Source organism: Aulostomus chinensis, chromosome 18, assembly GCF_037954235.1.
Source record: "Aulostomus chinensis isolate RoL2024-O1b breed Wild chromosome 18, RoL_Achi_v1.0, whole genome shotgun sequence".
Classification (NCBI taxonomy): Eukaryota; Metazoa; Chordata; class Actinopteri; order Syngnathiformes; family Aulostomidae; genus Aulostomus; species Aulostomus chinensis.
This window is the reverse complement of record NC_141337.1, coordinates 9,309,246-9,326,195: the sequence shown is the minus strand read 5'-3', so window position 1 is coordinate 9,326,195 and position 16,950 is coordinate 9,309,246. Positions and strand designations below refer to the sequence as shown.

At 41.9% G+C, this 16,950-nt stretch overlaps 2 protein-coding genes across 3 annotated transcripts in view; one reads left to right on the top strand and one right to left on the bottom strand.

Moving 5' to 3' along the window:
* Positions 1-818: 818 nt before the first annotated feature.
* On the bottom strand, positions 819-5,243 carry LOC147245030 (immunoglobulin lambda-1 light chain-like). The gene is made up of 6 exons (XM_086185192.1): positions 5,152-5,243; positions 4,744-5,068; positions 3,754-3,839; positions 3,348-3,674; positions 2,005-2,040; positions 819-1,255 (listed from the first exon to the last, which is right to left on the bottom strand). The coding sequence occupies exons 1-6, from the start codon at positions 5,189-5,191 to the stop codon at positions 930-932; spliced, it is 1,140 nt and encodes a 379-aa protein (XP_086041318.1). The 5' UTR covers positions 5,192-5,243; the 3' UTR covers positions 819-929.
* Positions 5,244-8,811: 3,568 nt separating this feature from the next.
* The window catches only part of aatka (apoptosis-associated tyrosine kinase a), a 30,435-nt gene continuing 22,296 nt past the window's right edge, over positions 8,812-16,950 (top strand). Inside the window, exons 1-2 of one of the 2 annotated variants that reach the window (XM_086186118.1) lie at positions 8,812-9,096; positions 9,244-9,348. In XM_086186118.1, the coding sequence (XP_086042244.1) occupies positions 9,267-9,348 (82 nt within the window). In that variant the 5' untranslated portion in view covers positions 8,812-9,096; positions 9,244-9,266. Of the gene's footprint in view, positions 9,097-9,141; positions 9,349-16,950 lie in introns of those variants that run through there. The other variant, XM_086186119.1, reaches the window with a different exon arrangement.

Genomic DNA, 16,950 nt, shown 5'->3' with positions numbered 1-16,950 from the left:
TGGTCCTCTGACCTCCAGAGCATTCACATTTATTTCCAGGACATTCAGACATTCTATTGGATGCCATGGAGAAAGAACAAGTCACATTTGGTTCCTTCAAAGGAGAAACCAGAGCTACAATGATGAAACCACACTATGAACTGAGGAAATCTTGTAGAAAAGCTTTTCAACCAAATCACTTGATGCTAACCAACAGTCCATGCTGGCTTCTGTGTCCCAGCTCCTCACTGACACGTCATTCTTCTCTCACCCACCAACACACTCCTTGAATCTAGACTGTTCTCACCTTCGCTGCCTGCAGTCACACACTCAGCCCTTCTTGCTGCCGTGGCTGCTGATGCTGTGCACACTTCTCTGTTCTACTGGATCTACTGGATCTACTGGATCCAGGGTAAATTTTAATGTGTGACTGATATTTATAGTATTTTTAGTCCCTCTGACATTTAATGAAGTGGTGATCATGACAACATTTGTGTGTTTTCAGTCAGAGACATTCCCTCTGAGAGCTGACACTTTGAATGGAGCTCTAAATAAGGAGAGGAGGTCTACAGGTGCATCCTGGGAAGGAAGAGAGGGAGGGGGGAGCAGTGACGCTTCACTGATAGAGGATAAAACCTCAGTTTCAGTTGTTTTCTTTTTTAATCTACTAACATCAGTTCTAACACCTGCAATTCATTAAAATCCAGAGGAAAACGAGTTTTTTACGTGTCGTCTGGACAGATGAACAAAGTTTAGATTCAACTCAAGAACATTTTTAAAATAAAGATTAGGGTTCTTCCATTCACATGAGAACAAAGAAAGACTTCAGTCAATGTTTGTCATCTTATTTTATTGAATGAATCTCATCAGCAATTGCAAAGCATCTTTTCACACATCCAAAGGTTGCAATGAGCCAACAGCACAAGCAGAAGGAAGCAGGTTTTACGTCCTCATTCTGAGTCAGGACAGTTTGACTTTTGGATGTTTTTGTCTGAAGTCTGGGAGCCTAAAGACACTTTACAGGTGTAAACCTTGTCCATGTTCCAGTCTGACGTCTGGATGTCCAGATAGCTGCTAATCAGGAAGGTCTTGTCCGGTTGCTGGACAGCAGGCCCAGTAAAAACCCCGGTACTCACTGGACTCCCACCAGTCAACCAGGTCACATCCGCAAAAGGGACAGACTGACTGGCCAGACACACCAGAGTGGCTTTTTTGGCCTTGAGCTCAGCAGAGACCGCAGGAAAGACAGTCAGGACGGGAGCAGAGAGGCTGGAGCCTGAAAGCACAGCCAGGAAAAAGCAGGTCAAGGAACAGAGCAAAAGTGGCACCACCAAACAGTGAGAGGAGAATCAAAACAGCACAATAATAGATGATGATACTAAAGCAAACAATACTGATGATATGAATGAGGATCAACATGATCAAAGTAGTGAAGCAACACAGAAACTCTCATCAAAATATGAGAAAAGATTGACTGTAGATTTTCTATTTTGATAACTTCAGATTTATGAGGCTAATTTCTGAAAACTGGTGATGAATAAGTTGAACCAAATCAATTCAATAGAACTGCAACAAACGACTTCAGTTTCAAGAGAAAATGTCACGCATAAAAATAAACAATAGCGGATGTTTTTTTTTCATATTTTTGAGGAACAATAACACTTGTTTTTTCTTTTCCGCTCATAGCAACGTAAAATAAAACACAGGTATTATTCCATTATTTGTAAAATGCAATTCAGTTCCTAAATGAAATGTTCCACACAACTTCAGAACAGTTAAAGTTGGCTGCCATCTTCTTGAATTCTCTACCAAACCTCAACTTTCAGGAATCGTTCTAAAAACATCTCTCAGTCTTGCATCTGTCCACTGTCTTTCAAAGCTGTCACAAATGAGATCATTTCAAGAACACCATGAATCAAATCAAGTAAAAATAAAGCCATTTAGTCTCTCAGTGGGTTGTCACATCAATCATGTCCACCAAAATCCAACACATTAGGATTTTTAAGATCAGTTCAAAGGACTTACTTGTCACAATCAGCTTGGTGCCTGGTCCGAATACCACAGTGATTCAGTTTGTGCTGGTGGCCGTACAAAAACCTCCTGACTCTCACGACCGAGGGGAGTGGAAGTGAAACAACCTGGTGACAACGACGTATCGTCGCCTCCAGCATCGTTCTCACACTCCAAAACACTGCTGAACTGGAGGCTGGGTTGTTCATTGTTTGTTGCATCATTTTTATCTTTAAAAGAAGAGACGAGATCTTGAATTTCAGAGGATGAAACTAAAAGGAGCATCAGGTGATGCAGCAGTGAGGGGGTGGGTGATGTCCTTGCTGTGGGTTAGGGTTCAAATCAAAATCTTTCCAGTTCGCTCTTTAATTCCAGTGAACATCTGTGGAAAAAGAAAAATTCATCACATCATGTTAAAACTGTTGAAAAAGGAAAAGAGACTTTTTTTCATAGAGACATGACTTTTCTTTTGCATTGATATATTCATGTAAAATAGGACACCATAAATGTCATGAAAGAAGAGGTTTGTTCTACATTTCAGTCTGGGACATTCAGACGTTCAGATTTGTAGTCCTTGAAGAAAAGAAAGTACAGAATGTTGCTGTACATGAGAAAATGGTGGCTTTGATGCTTCAGTATTCATTTCTCATGTAGGATGGAGTGAAACCTAAGAGAAAGAGACGAGTGCTGTGTCTTCAGTCTCATAGTTGACTTGGAGGCCTTGGGTCATTTGACATGGAAGCGAGTGAGAAAGAAACAAAGGCAGATTTTTTTCTAAAGTGAATGAAAAACAATTCATTTTGAACTGAAATATTTTTACGTGCTTTACATTTAATATTGGAGGCATTAAAAAAAAAGATACACCAAGGTGTCCTGTGCTTTGTGTGCAAATGCTAAATGAAGTATTCTGAGAGTTTCTCCTTCCTTCCATCCACCCACCCATCCATCCATCCATCCATCCATCCATCCATCCATCCATTTTCTTCCCCTTATCCCTGTTCAGGGTCACGGGGGGGCTGGAGCCTATCTCAGCAGCTATGGGCGAGAGGTTTAAATGATTGATGGAAGATCTGGTTTCCTCTTTGTACATAGATATTCTAGATGTGAGCTCCACTTGAGTTGTTCAGAGAGTTTACAATGATGACAACAAACTGCATGAGGCTCCAGAGCCAAGAATGAATCATCACGTGTGTCTTTTGTCACTAATTAGTGTCTCTAAGAGGAGACCAGGAAAAAAGGTTGGGAGTCATTTTCAAGTCTCATGCAGCTTCCCTGCAGAGAGCGACGGTTACTGAGTCTCCAAAAGCAGAAGTACAAGTGAGGAGGTTTTTGTCACACAGTAAATCACTGTGATACCAACTCCTGAGCTGAGTCGTCCCATGTTGCACAGTAATACACAGCAGAGTCTCCTGTCTCTGTCTGCTTAATAATGAGCTGGTGATCTACAGCTGATGGTGCTTTAGAGTTGAAGCGGTCTGAGGAGAATCCTGCTCCATAGCTGTCAGGTGAGTTGTGACTACGGTAAAATCTCAGAATGTACTGAGGAGCCTCTCCAGGAATCTGTTTATACCAGGAGACATAATTGCCATCATCTCTCTGAATGTTGCAGCTGAGAACAACCTCTTGTCCTGCAGAAGCTCTGTGGATTGCAGGCGTCTGGGTCAGGACTTTTGCTGCCTCCACATCTGTGGACAGAAAAACACACAAGTGAAAATTTATTGGCTGAAAATGCGATCCATCAAAAGAAAGAGAAGGATATCTTACATGTTAGAGCAATGAGAATGCAGAGAGTCCCCAGCATGGTGTCAGCATGTGGTGTGAACGTCAGCGTAGAGGAGAGGAGAGCAGAGCTGGAGTGTGAGGAGAAGAGATGCTTATAAAGAGATGAGGAGGAGTGGAGGAGGAGTTCCAGCTCTCAGCACATGGGGGTTCACTTTAGTATTACAATCATTTAAAACTCATTTCAAAAATTAGTCTGTGTACAAAAGTAATCAGGTTCATTTTTGAATGACATGGTCCAATTATTTTTTCTACATAACTCATATATATCTACCTGACTTTCCCTCCATTATCACGTCAACTCTTCATCAGACTGACGTCAAACTCTCAGGTTTGATTTTAGTCACTTGAAGAATTTCTTTTATTCTTCATTCTGTCTGAGTACATGTAACTGATCATTAGCATTAATGTTTCTATTTAATCTGTTTTAATTACTGTTCACCTTGGACAGGTCACCAGTCCATCATAGGGCCAACACATAGAGACAGACAACCATTCACTCTCACAGTCACACCTACAGTCAATGTAGAGTATCAATCAGCCTCGTCCCCTCTTGATGTCTTTGGACTGTGGGAGGAAGCTGGAGTACCAGAGAGAACCCACACAGGAACAGGGAGAACATGCAGACTCCACACAGGAAGATCCTGTTCCTGGACCGGGGCTACAACCTGGAACCTTCTTGCTGTGAGGTGACAGTGCTGACCACTGCACCACCGTGCTGACCTCATGTAATGATATTCCTTGAAAAAAATGAAGCCTTCAGAACTGAAAATACATCATTAATCTCCTCTTTTCAATGTTCCAGTGGCTGGATGAGGATTTTCATTTAATCTGTTATGAATGGTGATCAAAAGGAAATTCAAAGTTGTTTTTTTTAAAACCTTCTTAGATTTGAGGGAGGGTTGTCTGTGTGCTTTATGACAGACTGAAAAAGCAGAAGTATACACTGGAGCTTTTTGTCACAGTGTATTTCACTGTGATACAACAGCCTTCACACTGTCATCCCATGTAGCACAGTGGTAGAATGCTGCGTCCTCCACTTCTACATTATTGATGGTCAAACGATAATCCGTCTTCGACTGAAACGTCGGTGTGAATTTGGGAGACGAGAAGCCAGAGCCAAACTCAGCGGAGGTAAAGCTGTAAAAATAATTCATGATGAACTGAGGAACTCCTCCTTGTATCTGTTTATACCAGCGAGGTCCGTCTACAGCAGAGTTGCATTCAAGGATGGCTGCTTCTCCAGCCCTCACTGATAAAACAGGAGGGTTCTGTATCACCATGGTAACAGCACTCGCACCTGCAAACAACAATCGTGAAAAAAATAAATGGTTTATGAATTTCCACCGAGAGGTCAATGGCACAGTGCACGAACCTCCTTACATGTTAGTGTGGTGATGAGGATGCAGAGGATTTGCTTCATGTCGCCTGTGTGTGTGTGTGTGTGTGTGTGTGTGTGTCCTTGTAACACAGTGAGTGACCTCAAGAGGGTTTGGGTGGGGGCGAGGAGAGGACGAGCGATTTAATACCGCTCTGATGCTGAGACAGGAGGAGGAGCTTCATGGTGCGTGACTTTTGCCTGCATGACAAAAACTAGTTGACCCACAGATAAAGACGAGCTCAGTTTCTGTATCTATTCTCAAATTTGATGCTCTGGATGGAGTTTTTGTTTTCAAAAGTTTGGTGCTGACGCAACTCAGACACGAGAGAATTCAGTTACTTCAAAAATGTTGAAATAAAATGTGTTCTGACTCGGAGCTGAATCTTCATTTACATAAAACTGCAGAGTCAGAAGAGGCCTGCAGGTGCGAGCTGAGAACCGGTGGAGAGGCGATGCTTCGCTGACGGAGCGTGAAAACTCAGTTTCAGTTTCTTTTTAAAGACGTGCGATTTCTTTCTTCCTTGTGAACAGGAAGTGCTGCCGTTATCTTTTCTGTAATCTGTAACGTTGAGATTTGAGAAAAGTTGAAATGTTTTCTGAAATGTTCAATTGTTTACTGAAAAATTTGTTTTAGCTTCCATCCATCCCGCACACACACACACACACACACACACACACACACACACACACACACACACACACACACACACACACACACACACATACGTGCACACCTTTTTATTTTTATTGAATAAGAATTTCTTACTTTTAACAAACTTTTTGACCAATACAATATTTGTATCCACTTTGGTTTAGCAAGATGTGTGAAGGGAAGTTTTACAGAGAGCTGAAACCTGACCTCTTCATTTACATGAAGCTATAGAGAGCAGGCCTGCAGGTGCATCCTGCCGGGGAGAGGGCAGTGGAAAAATAAAAAAAAAAGTTCTCAATCTGATGAAATCTGGAACTCCGACTGATCTTTGTGCATCTGTGTGCACATGGAAGACATTTGGCTATAAGCCTCTCTGACAGAAAGTCTTTCTACCAAAGAACTCGCCAGAAAGTATCTTGGGTTAAAGCTCCGCGCGCTTAGTATTCACCCAACGTGAACTACTGAGTCGCCAAAGGACTTTGATGCTAATTATACTTTGTCTTCTTATATCCAAAGGTTTTCTGGTGTAAAGGGCTTCAGGGCAAATTTCTCCCTTGTGCGTGTCTGTGTCATGTTAATTGTTCCAATCTGTGATGGTCCCCTCGCTCTGTGCCTTTCACATAGTAATTGAGTGCTGCCCCCTAGTGTGCAATTAGGCTCATAACAACACACTGTCTTGTATATTTCTATTATTGTGCATCTTAAATCAAATGCAGCCTTTTCCTTTCTACAGTTACATCTCACATATTTTATTAACATCAACTTTACATTAACTTACATCATTCACTCCAAAAATAAGTTTGTTTTCTTATTGTTTCTTATTGTTTTGGAGAAGAAAACAGAGTACATGATTTTTTTTCTAAGAAACGTAAGTGTGGATCCTCTCCTCCATCCCTTTATACTCTCATAGAAATACTTAGGCTTTGTGTTGGAGGAGGATTTATCATTTAAATCGCATGTTTCTCAGCTTCTGCTACTTGTGTACAAGGCTGTAGTCGGCCACCTTCCGTGGTTTTTAATAGTCTTTTGACAGTCACTTGTCAGGAGTAGAACCCGCACTCGAGTAGGTTTATTCTCCCAGTTGATCCAGTGGTAAATTCAGAGTTTGGTAAAACTAGTTTCAGTTATAGTGGGCCAGTTACCTGGAATGATCTTCAGAAATCACTCAAAATTACAGCTTTCAGTTACCGAGTTCAAATCACATCTCAGGAGTACGTTTCAAACTCTCTGCCCCTGCTTTTAATTCCTGTTTTTTATTTCATGGCTGTATTTATTACCCTGTCTTTCCCAATTATGTTATTAGTACTTTGTCTGTCCTAACTTTGTTAGTTGTGTGCTGCTACCTTGGCAAGGGCTCACTTGCAAAATAGATCCCTTAGCCCAATGTGATTTTATCCCTGGTTAAATAAAGGTTTGGGGAAAAAAAAGTGAAAAGTGAAATTTCAGCAAAGATACTTTAACTGGGAAATTAGAATTTTTACAGTTTATTTCATCAGGAATACCCTGTACTTCTGGCAGCATTTTTCACCTGGGATTCACTTTTTTTTTCTTTCAATCCCATTGATAGTTGGCGTTTCAGTTTGCAATTTTAAATGCGATTATAAAAATAGCAAAAATGTATTTATTTTCATGTAACTTTAATATATTGTTGTGCTGAAAACTGAAATTCTCAAGAGCAAAATCACGGTTGGATTTCTTTGACAGTGAGAAAAGTCCAAATGTTTTTGTGTCTTATAAATCTGATCAAATGTCCTTTTTCAGGGTAAATAAATCCATGATGTAAACTCAAGAGCATTTTTAAAAATCTTTTTATTGGTGACCCTACAATGTATCATTCCCATGATAACCCATCAAAATAAACTACTAGATACAAATATGGGCTCATCCGGATGAATATAGTAAAAATAATATTACAAATTGACCTATTTGTATTCCTTCTGTTTTCACTGTGACCAGATGGGTTGGCTGTCCTGTTTGGAGAAGGTTTGCCTAAACCAACGATATCTTGGCCCTTGGCTGAGGCCCCCAGATCACTTCAGCTGTCTCTGGGTAAATTCAATCTACAGCTGCCTGGGTCCCATTCAACAACACATGGATACCAGGGTAAACAAACAGCAAAGAAGAAGAAAGCAACGTAAAGGACAGCAATTATGTTTGATTATATACAACTTTTTTTTTTCTTTTTGGTTGTGTTTTAAGACTCGACTTTGCTTGACCAGGATTTTTGTCCAAAACAACAAAATTTTACACCAGTGCTGATCAGTCAGAACCGTTACGCAGGACCATTTGATCCAAGATTGAAAGCCGATGGAACCTTCACCCACTGGAGACAAAAGCCTGATGTAGGGTGTTTACTGGCCAGTAGAAGAGGGGCTTTAGTTAAACAGCTAATTTCAGTAGACAAAACATCCCCCCCGTGGAAATACAGCGTGCTTAAAACTTGAAACCTGGATGTAATTTCCCAGGGAAACACTGGTTTGAAAAGAAAATTGAGAGAGACAAAAAAAAAAAAATCAAATGAATCACTCAGCACTCTTGAATCAACCTGCAGTTTCCCTCTCCGCCTGTCAAGCCTGTGTCTGTGTCCTCCCGCACATGCATGTGAAAATAGAGAGAAGTATTTCCGCATTTTGTCCTACTTAAAAAAAGCAAAAAATCCCAAAACAAATGGTCTCTTGTGTCAAGTAAGCCAGAGAAATGCAGAGCCTCACGGAAAACAACGCGACCGCTCTTCAAAATTAAAGTGTTAGCGTAATAATCAGCAATATGGTTTAATCCTATGGCACAAAACGACTGAAACACATAAAATAAAAGTCATGAAATAGTCAGATGTAATAAAAAAGGAAAACCAACTTTAGAGCAGTGGTGGAGCCTATAATAGATTTATTTTGACGGTTTGTAAACGGAAGTACTTTATACACTGAACCATTGACACTGTCGTTTGTAAGAAGCTCTGCACTGAAGCTGAATCGAAAAACGAGCATCGCCATCCCTTTTTAAAAAGAAAACAAAAAAGAAAAGAAAAGGCTTGCCAGTTTGTCACGGCGTGTTATTACAGGGAAAAAAGACGCAAAGAGGATTTTATTTTGAAAGAGACACGGATGGTAGATGAGCGCACCAAATGTTTGGAACATTTCACAGTAAAATCAGTGTAAGGGGTTTAATCGGATGACCGAGTAGGTAACGCTGTCCATCCAAAACCTTTCAAGCTGTCAAATGAAAGAGGTCACCGATATTGACGCCGATAATCGAACAGATGTAAAATGGAAATGACCGTCAACATCTCGAGCTGAAGGTGGAGCTGGATTTTTTTTCTTTTTTTTTTTGGGAAGGGGGGGGGGGTTCTCTGTAAGGTGGAGTAACATGCTGCGCATTACTGCTTCTATAGGGAAGGTTATCAGAAACGCACCTGAGTCAGGAATTTGACCTTTTTTGTCTCCAGGCTTCTGCGACGCAGCGAGGAGGATGCTCTTTGCCCTACATGTGATTGTCATGTCTTCAGCGTTTTTCAATCCCAGTTTTGCCTTCAGCTCCCACTTTGATACAGGTAAGGGTCAAACGTGACGAAATGTCTTGAATGAGGGCGTTTATCCATTTCCATCCTGCTTTTCAAATTTACGTTTTTTGTTGGTTTGTTTGTTTATTCTTTTTCCCACACTGAACGTCCCCTGAATCTGGTGCTTGGTGCGAGGCCATACATCATCATTTTCACCAGCTGCAGTTAGTGCGATAACATCATCACAAGCAGAAATAGCTGGGGTGTGTGTGTGTGTGTGTGTGTGTGTGGGGGGGGTATTCAATCTGCTGTCCCTCATAGCTTGGTGACAAGAGGGTTAAAAGTTGTCTGCGCTGGATTTCCATGCACCCCTGCAGCTGTGCCTGTATGTGTGTGTGTGTGTGTGTGTGGGGGGGGGTTTGACATCATAGAAGCGAGCGGCTCACATCTGTGTGCTTCATGGTGCCAGCGTAATGCAGTATTTAATCATCTCCAGGGGTGATGGGAACCTCAGCGAAGTGCTGCTGCAGTGCTACGGTGGAGTGTCGAGCTTGGAAGTCATCATGGCTGTGTGAGGGCTTGAGTTAGAGCAGAATAAATAACTGTGTACAAGTGTAAACAGGAGTGAAAGAGTCCCTGCACTGGGCGCAGTGTGCTGAGCATACAAATGATTGTGAGCACGGTGCCTCTCAAGTTCCAAGCTCTTATACGTCCCCTCAAACATTCTCACTTCGTCCAAATATTCCACCATCGTCTACCTTCCTACTCCCCTCACCTCTCAGTGTCTGATCCCACTGCTCCTCCATCACGGTGCGTCCCTTAAAACCAAAATCTCTCTGACTGTAAAGCACCACAGCAAGATCAGCAGTACATTTTGATGGACATGTTTTTTTTGGGGGGGGGGGGGTGGTTGTAGATGGAACAATTCAGAGAGTATTGTAAAGATCGCTGGCAGCATGAAACATGAACAATTCAGAAATTGTGATATCAGAGGGAATGTTTTTGTACACGTCATTATTCTCATTTTTATTGATCTGTATGGTATTCGTGTCAGCGAAAAAACAAAAGTCTTCAAAGACGATGTGATGGCAGTGCGTCTCTGCAGCATCACGATATCTAATCTGAATGGTATTTTGACACGTACCTCGCACACTTCCTGCAATTTGAAAATTGCATGAGGCCATTTTGCTGTTAAAATTTTGATGAACTGCACAACCCTAGACATGAGTACAATTCCCTGAGGAATGTCCTGTTCCAGATACTGTGTTTAGATATTTGGAACGTCACTTGTAGACAGTGAACTGCTGAGTTGGCTATTTCTTCTTTCAGCACTCTTCAACAAACCCAAAGTGTAATCTTTTAATTTGTGACTGAGATAAATCGTTCCCAGCTGAATGACGGGTGGAATGCCAACTATCTGTGTCTCTTCTAATTTAATTGTCTCCTGTATTCTCTTCCTGGATGATGTCATAGGTTTTGGAAAGATTTTATGAAATATTTTCCTCTCCTCACAGGTCAGGAACGGTGCTTCACATGCTCAAAGTTTAGGCGGTGCGACGTTTGGCATGTGGCTTGTATGTATAATAAAGGGGATGCCCCCTGCTGGGTAACAGGATACTCCCCCTCTGGCTTAATGATATGTATTTCTCATAACAGCAGCACCTCTAGTGATCCTGTCCTTTTTTTTAATAATTGGACTGAGAATCAATGTTGCCTAGGTGATGAAAGGGGGCTTGCGAGGAGGAACCAATCATTCACGCCGTAGAGACTCCTTAAAGGGAAGGCACCCTTGCATATTGCCTATTCAATATTCAATCATTTAAAAACTGGAGATGATTAAAACTTACATACATTGTCAATTCATTTATAGGTAATGGATACATGCACGTCAAGGTGATACAACATTTGCAATATGTCTCAGTTAATGAGAATACAGTTGATGAGAAAATTAAAGATATTTTCATTTAAATCCTCTTAAGAGAACAGAATATATGCTACGTCTGTTTGTATGAACACGCCACACCTTCCCCCTCTGGCCTCGCGAATCCCTTTGATTATGGAGAAGCCTACAAAAATTCAAATGAGAGAAAAGGCGTGCAGATGGTGAAAATAGTTGACAAAAAGGACAGGTGAGCTCATTTTCAGCTTCTTTTTCTATTCTACTTCTTTTACTAAGAATAACTCATTAAAGATTATCCATAATTAATTAGCTACATAGATTGAAATGATATCATTTGAATGATACATTCTTTAGGACAGGCCTGTAAATGTCACAGTCAAACAGCTCAAAGATCTGAATTATTAAGGTAGGCCAAACACATCAGTGCACCATTTTGGGTTCAGCAAGCTGATTTAATCATTTAGTTGAATTGTGTATACACACACACACACACACACACACACACACACACACACACACACACACATACACGCATACGCACACTCACACACACGCATACGCACACTCACACACATACTGGATTGATTTGAGCACCCCTCAAGCCAACGTCCGTGGCTGCACTAGCTCCCTACGCCTTGGGATATGTAAGAACATAGTGTGCTCTACCTTTGTACATGCACACACACACACACACACACACACACACACACACACACACACACACACACACACACACACACACACATCCTGACAGAGGAAAACAACTATGTGGCCAGGTCAGTCGGCACAGTGCATGGCCTTATGTAAGCCGTCAACTGACAGGCTGTTGCTAGTCTTCATTTTGTGTGTTTCCAAGGGAAAAGTTGCCTCATGTTTGTGTGACTTTCTGCGCCAGTGCCAGGCGCAGCTAGCACCTGGTTTACTGCTGCTTCAGCACCACGGAGAGCTCTCACCTCAGGAGAGCTAGCAGATGAGCGGAGATGTGTATTCCTGTAAAGCAAGAATCCTCATGTGTCGCTTTACTATCTGGGCAAATGAAAGACGGACCAGGAAGGCGGTGCTGATACGCCGGCATGCCTGGGGGTCACACTGGCAGCCAGCGTGCACGTTGTACGAATGGTGCACACACTTCCTCCATTCCTTTCACACACTAATGTATAATGCACATTCTGCATACACGTGTCTCCAAATACTTGGACACACCCCCTGCAGGCCATCGCCAGACTGGTGGAGATGTCAGGGAGGAAAAATGTTTATAGCTTCTCAGAGCTCCTCCCTCTGACTGGGTCAGCACAAGCCAGCCGTCACTGACTGTTTGATTATTTATCTCTCCATGTGTAACACCAAGCACTTTGGTTACATAAGTCTGCCTCAGAGGCAACTATGAAGTGGATTTAAGCAGTGAAGGGGAATCATCTATGTCTCCTCGGCTCTCGGTGTGATGATGTGGTTTTTACATGGTGTCACACTAGTTTTAGGGCTCGTGCGGATGTGTGTGTGTCTGTGTGCATGCATTTGGTTTAATGCAATTCATGTGAGCTGTAGTCCGTCTTCTGGCTCTGTATCATTTCCTGAATTCAAATGAGGCAAAAATTCAAATGTATCAGCAGCTCACTTGGAGGTGGAGAAGTGCGTGAGTTAGTGGGGATGGGTGTCGAGAGCGAGTATTGTACTGGTTACAGTGGTGCTGGTACTGGTTACAATAATCTCCTGGAAATATAACAGTCTGCAACAGTGCAGTGTATTTGACTCCTTTAGCTACACGCTAACCGCTGCAGCCAGTGTGTAGCCTCCCAGTTCTGATGTTTCAGAGAGTGAAACTAACGCTAATACATCTATAATTATGACCCAATTAGCACAGATTATAAACAGTAATAATTTATGTTCCCAAATAATCCCATGGACGGTGTCAGTGAAGCAGCAGCCATCACTGACGGCACTCACCAAAGTCCAGCTTATTCACCACTGCTAGACGAGTGAAAATGTCAATGACTAAATGTGAACAATGAACAGCGCATGATTAAAACCATTCACTATGGTGCAGTGCAGTTGTTTGGATACATCGTTTATCATATATCAACCGTATAGCAACAGGAAGCAATGGAAAAGGTGAGGTAGTTTCCCTTGAGGAATGTCATGACAATGCAGGATTGAATAAAAGGGAAGAAAAACAAAATTGGCATGTTTTTGAATTGTCTGCATTTGTACCAGAAGGTGCTAACAATAGGAAAACAGACATTATAGTAGGAAGAGTGAGTGCATGGTTGCCGGCGAAACTCACGCGAACTCATTTTGCTCTGGTATGTTTGGAATTCACATACACACTCTGCCAATATATCAACACACTCGCTTTGTCTGCATCCTGAGACAAAATATGGTCGCCAGTGCATATCTCTGTGTCTGAATGTGGTGCGCACATGCATCTAATTTGTGTTTTAGCAGCGAGAGGACAAAGCACATAAAGGCTCATATATTACCCTCAGGAGTGTGTGTGCAGAGCTGTGTCCCGTCAGGCCGGACTGCAGACACCCTTAGCGTAATATAGAAGCAGTTAGCAAGGGTTTTATTCATGAGTCAGTAGAAACATAATTTCATTTATATGAGAATATAAACTAGTAATAAATGTAAAGCTATTTTGTTTAATAACCACCACTGACTGTTATAGACAGGAAACTGGATGTGACGCCTGCATACTCTTAACAATTTTTATAATGTTACACGTCTAACACATTTCTTCCTGGCACATTTGTGACTAAAATTTGAAATCCAATTAAGAGAAAATTCCAGTAACAAAGCAGAGACGCAAGTGTCCTTTAGAAGTTTTTTTTTAAATTTTCCTTTCTGTCCTTGGTTGCGTGCTTCTTTATTGCTTCCATGATGAGCATTATTTCATTCCATTATTTTCTTCTGTTGTTTTCCGCCGAAAAAGACAAGAAAGATTTCCCCAAATTGAAAATAAACGTCTTCACTTCAACCTTCCATCTGTTTGCCATTGTGATAAACTATGAACAGCTTCTGTTCCATTTGTTAAAAACAGTAGCTCTGATCCTTTTTGTGTTGCGCATCAATCCACCAAATTCAGTAGATTCAACTCTAAATTGGACCACTCAGAAAAGTGCAGAATCGAGGCCGGCCAGCTCTACAATGCTCTGTGCTTATACATTGTTTAAAGCTGCAACCAGCTTTTTGTTTTTACATGCTGTACCTTGGTCAAGCTTATCAGTGAACGACTGTGTCTCTCAAAGACATGTTGGTATTTCTTATTTCTGTTTTCTTGTCCAGGCTGTAGGAACCATGGTGGTCCTCCTGGGTCCTCCCACACTCAGTTAATGACCGTCATCATGGCTCTCTCTGCAGGCCAGCACATGCAGAGAGGATATACATTGGTGGAGGAAAGCAAAGCCTACATTATCAACTGTTCCTTCCATGTCAAATCAGTCAGTTACAGCCCTTCTCTTGTCTTCTTTTGTTTTTTACCCTACAACTTCTGCTCTAGCTGTCCTTCAGGACTTTATCTGTCCTTTTCCTCTTCTCTCTGTCCTTAAGCATGATCTATCTCCCTTTTCATGCAGCCTGGAACCGAGGGTTGCCGTCTAACATTTTCCTCTCCTGGGAAGCCATGGCTATGTCAGAGCACAGCGGACTTCTCCTTGAATGCAGCACAAACAGCTCTACTAGTAGCCGTTGAAGGACTAATTCATCTATAGATACTGATAGAATAAGTGTTTCAGATGATACAGAACATCTACCAATTGATCTGAAATCCCCATGTACAAAAATGGTCAATGAAGTCATATTATTACAGCAGCCTGATCTCGTAAACATCATCATATGGCAAATCCATTTGGGCAAAGCACTTTTTTATTATTAGCTGGTGAAGCATCCCTTGCATAACACTTAAGGATGACGGGATATTGGGGCAGTCGCACGATGGCATCGAGAAATTTTTTTAATTGTGATATCGCAGTATTTCTATATGCGTACATCCCTAATTTACATATATAGCCTGAGTTACGTATCGATAAGTAGTTGAAGAATTTCTAAGCATTTATATACTATTCTCAAGGTGTTAGCAACACTCCCGTCGTGCACAATTTCTATCTGAAGGTCACGCTTGTATCCTGTCTGCCGCGTGTTGTCCTCCATCGTTCGACTTCCTCCAGTCTTCGTTGTTGTGCGTCTGTCCTCCATCGTTCGACTTCCTCCAGTCTTCGTATTTGCATGTCCGTATCGTTGAGGGAAATGATTTGTTGAAGCCGGAGCTCGGCAGATGGAGGGGTTTGTTTGCCCCTGCAGCACTGTCCTGAATGTAAAGGCGCGCCCAGAGAGATTTGGGGCTCTTTCTGCTTGTCAGCGCTCTTTCTTTCCCCCTCACGTGTTGACACAGATTACAGTGACACTGATCTTCACAGCCTCAGGCATAACACACAGGCTTTTTTTTCTTTTTCTTTTTCCTTTTGGTGGTATACTACATGCAGTTTAATTATGATCCATCTGGACATGCTTCTCAAAAACAATACGTTAAGCATGATTTGTTAGAATAATGGGGAAGCTGAAGAATTTCATCTTGCAGGTTAATGCTGCGCTCCAGACACAAAGCCCTTTCCTTTGACCACTGAGCACACACCAATTTGATACTTAAACTTAATGAACTAGTTGCGTAGTCCCTGTGTAGATGCAAATACTAGCAGCGATTGAGGCCGTATTTTACCCTCACTCTAACACTCCCATTCTCGACTCCTCACTCTTTCTCAAGAAGATTTGTTTGTGGTGGCGTGTAGTTTGGCACAGGGCCCACCCTGCAGCACTGCAAAAACAAGAAAAGGGTGCATCTCTGCATGCATAGCAAACATAACAGCAAATAAAAAGGGCAACAACAACAAAAAAAACGAAGAGAGATGAGACTGCAGAGGGAAGAGGAGATGACAACATCCCAGAGGGAAAGACATTTATTTGTGTTCTGCGAGTCAAAGCATGTAACATTATCTGTGGTGTGTTAGAGCTCCTCCTCATGGATTATGTCAACAAGTTGCCGCTATCAAGCTTCGAACATACGCGGATCTCTCTCTTGCTCTCTCTCAGTTACCACGGAAACTACAAACTTCAGTCCGTGCAGTGCAACACCTTGACTGAGCTTTCTGTAAAAGTGAACATGTGTGAATAAGAACGCATGGCCTGGATGTGAGTGTGGGAGGCATTGTGATATGGCTCAGAATGCCTCGGCTGTAAATATATCCACTGGTTTTGTTCTCTTTCCCCCTTCTGTGTCCGTTTTGGACGGCGGAGTGGTTGAGAGTGCATCTGTAGACCTGATGTTCACTTGCTTTAGCTGTTTGCTGCAGCCTGCACAGTAACAGAAAGCCCTAACTCACTGGTGCATGCCTTATTTATTATTCACCATAAAACGCTCAGTAGTGCTGCCTAACATACCAGATCTTCCTCTCATATATACGCACACACCATTAAGCATTCCTCTTCTCTCCCGCTTCCTTCCTCAGCCTTCATCTTTCTGCACATGTATAGTTTTCACTCATACTTTCTGCCAGTGTTTCAGGAAGTGACCTCAGACAGGATGGCATGCTTATGGTTCTTTTTTGTAAGTTTGCTTCTGTTTGTAATTCTTGCATTGCTAAACAGTGTTTTTTTTGTGGTTCAGGCTACAATGCTATTCTATTTTATGTCATTATTTATTTAAGATATGTATAAACATATGTGGCTCCCCAGTGTGCAAGCCTAAATTAGTTAATCCAAAC

Coding starts and splice junctions, on each gene's coding strand:
- LOC147245030 (XM_086185192.1), bottom strand. CDS start 5,191: ATGAAGCAAATCCTCTGCATCCTCATCACCACACTAACAT. Junction 5,069..5,151: donor CCTCATCACCACACTAACAT/GTAAGGAGGTTC, acceptor TGTTGTTTGCAG/GTGCGAGTGCTGTTACCATG. Junction 2,041..3,347: donor GGACGACTCAGCTCAGGAGT/TGGTATCACAGT, acceptor ACTGAATCACTG/TGGTATTCGGACCAGGCACC.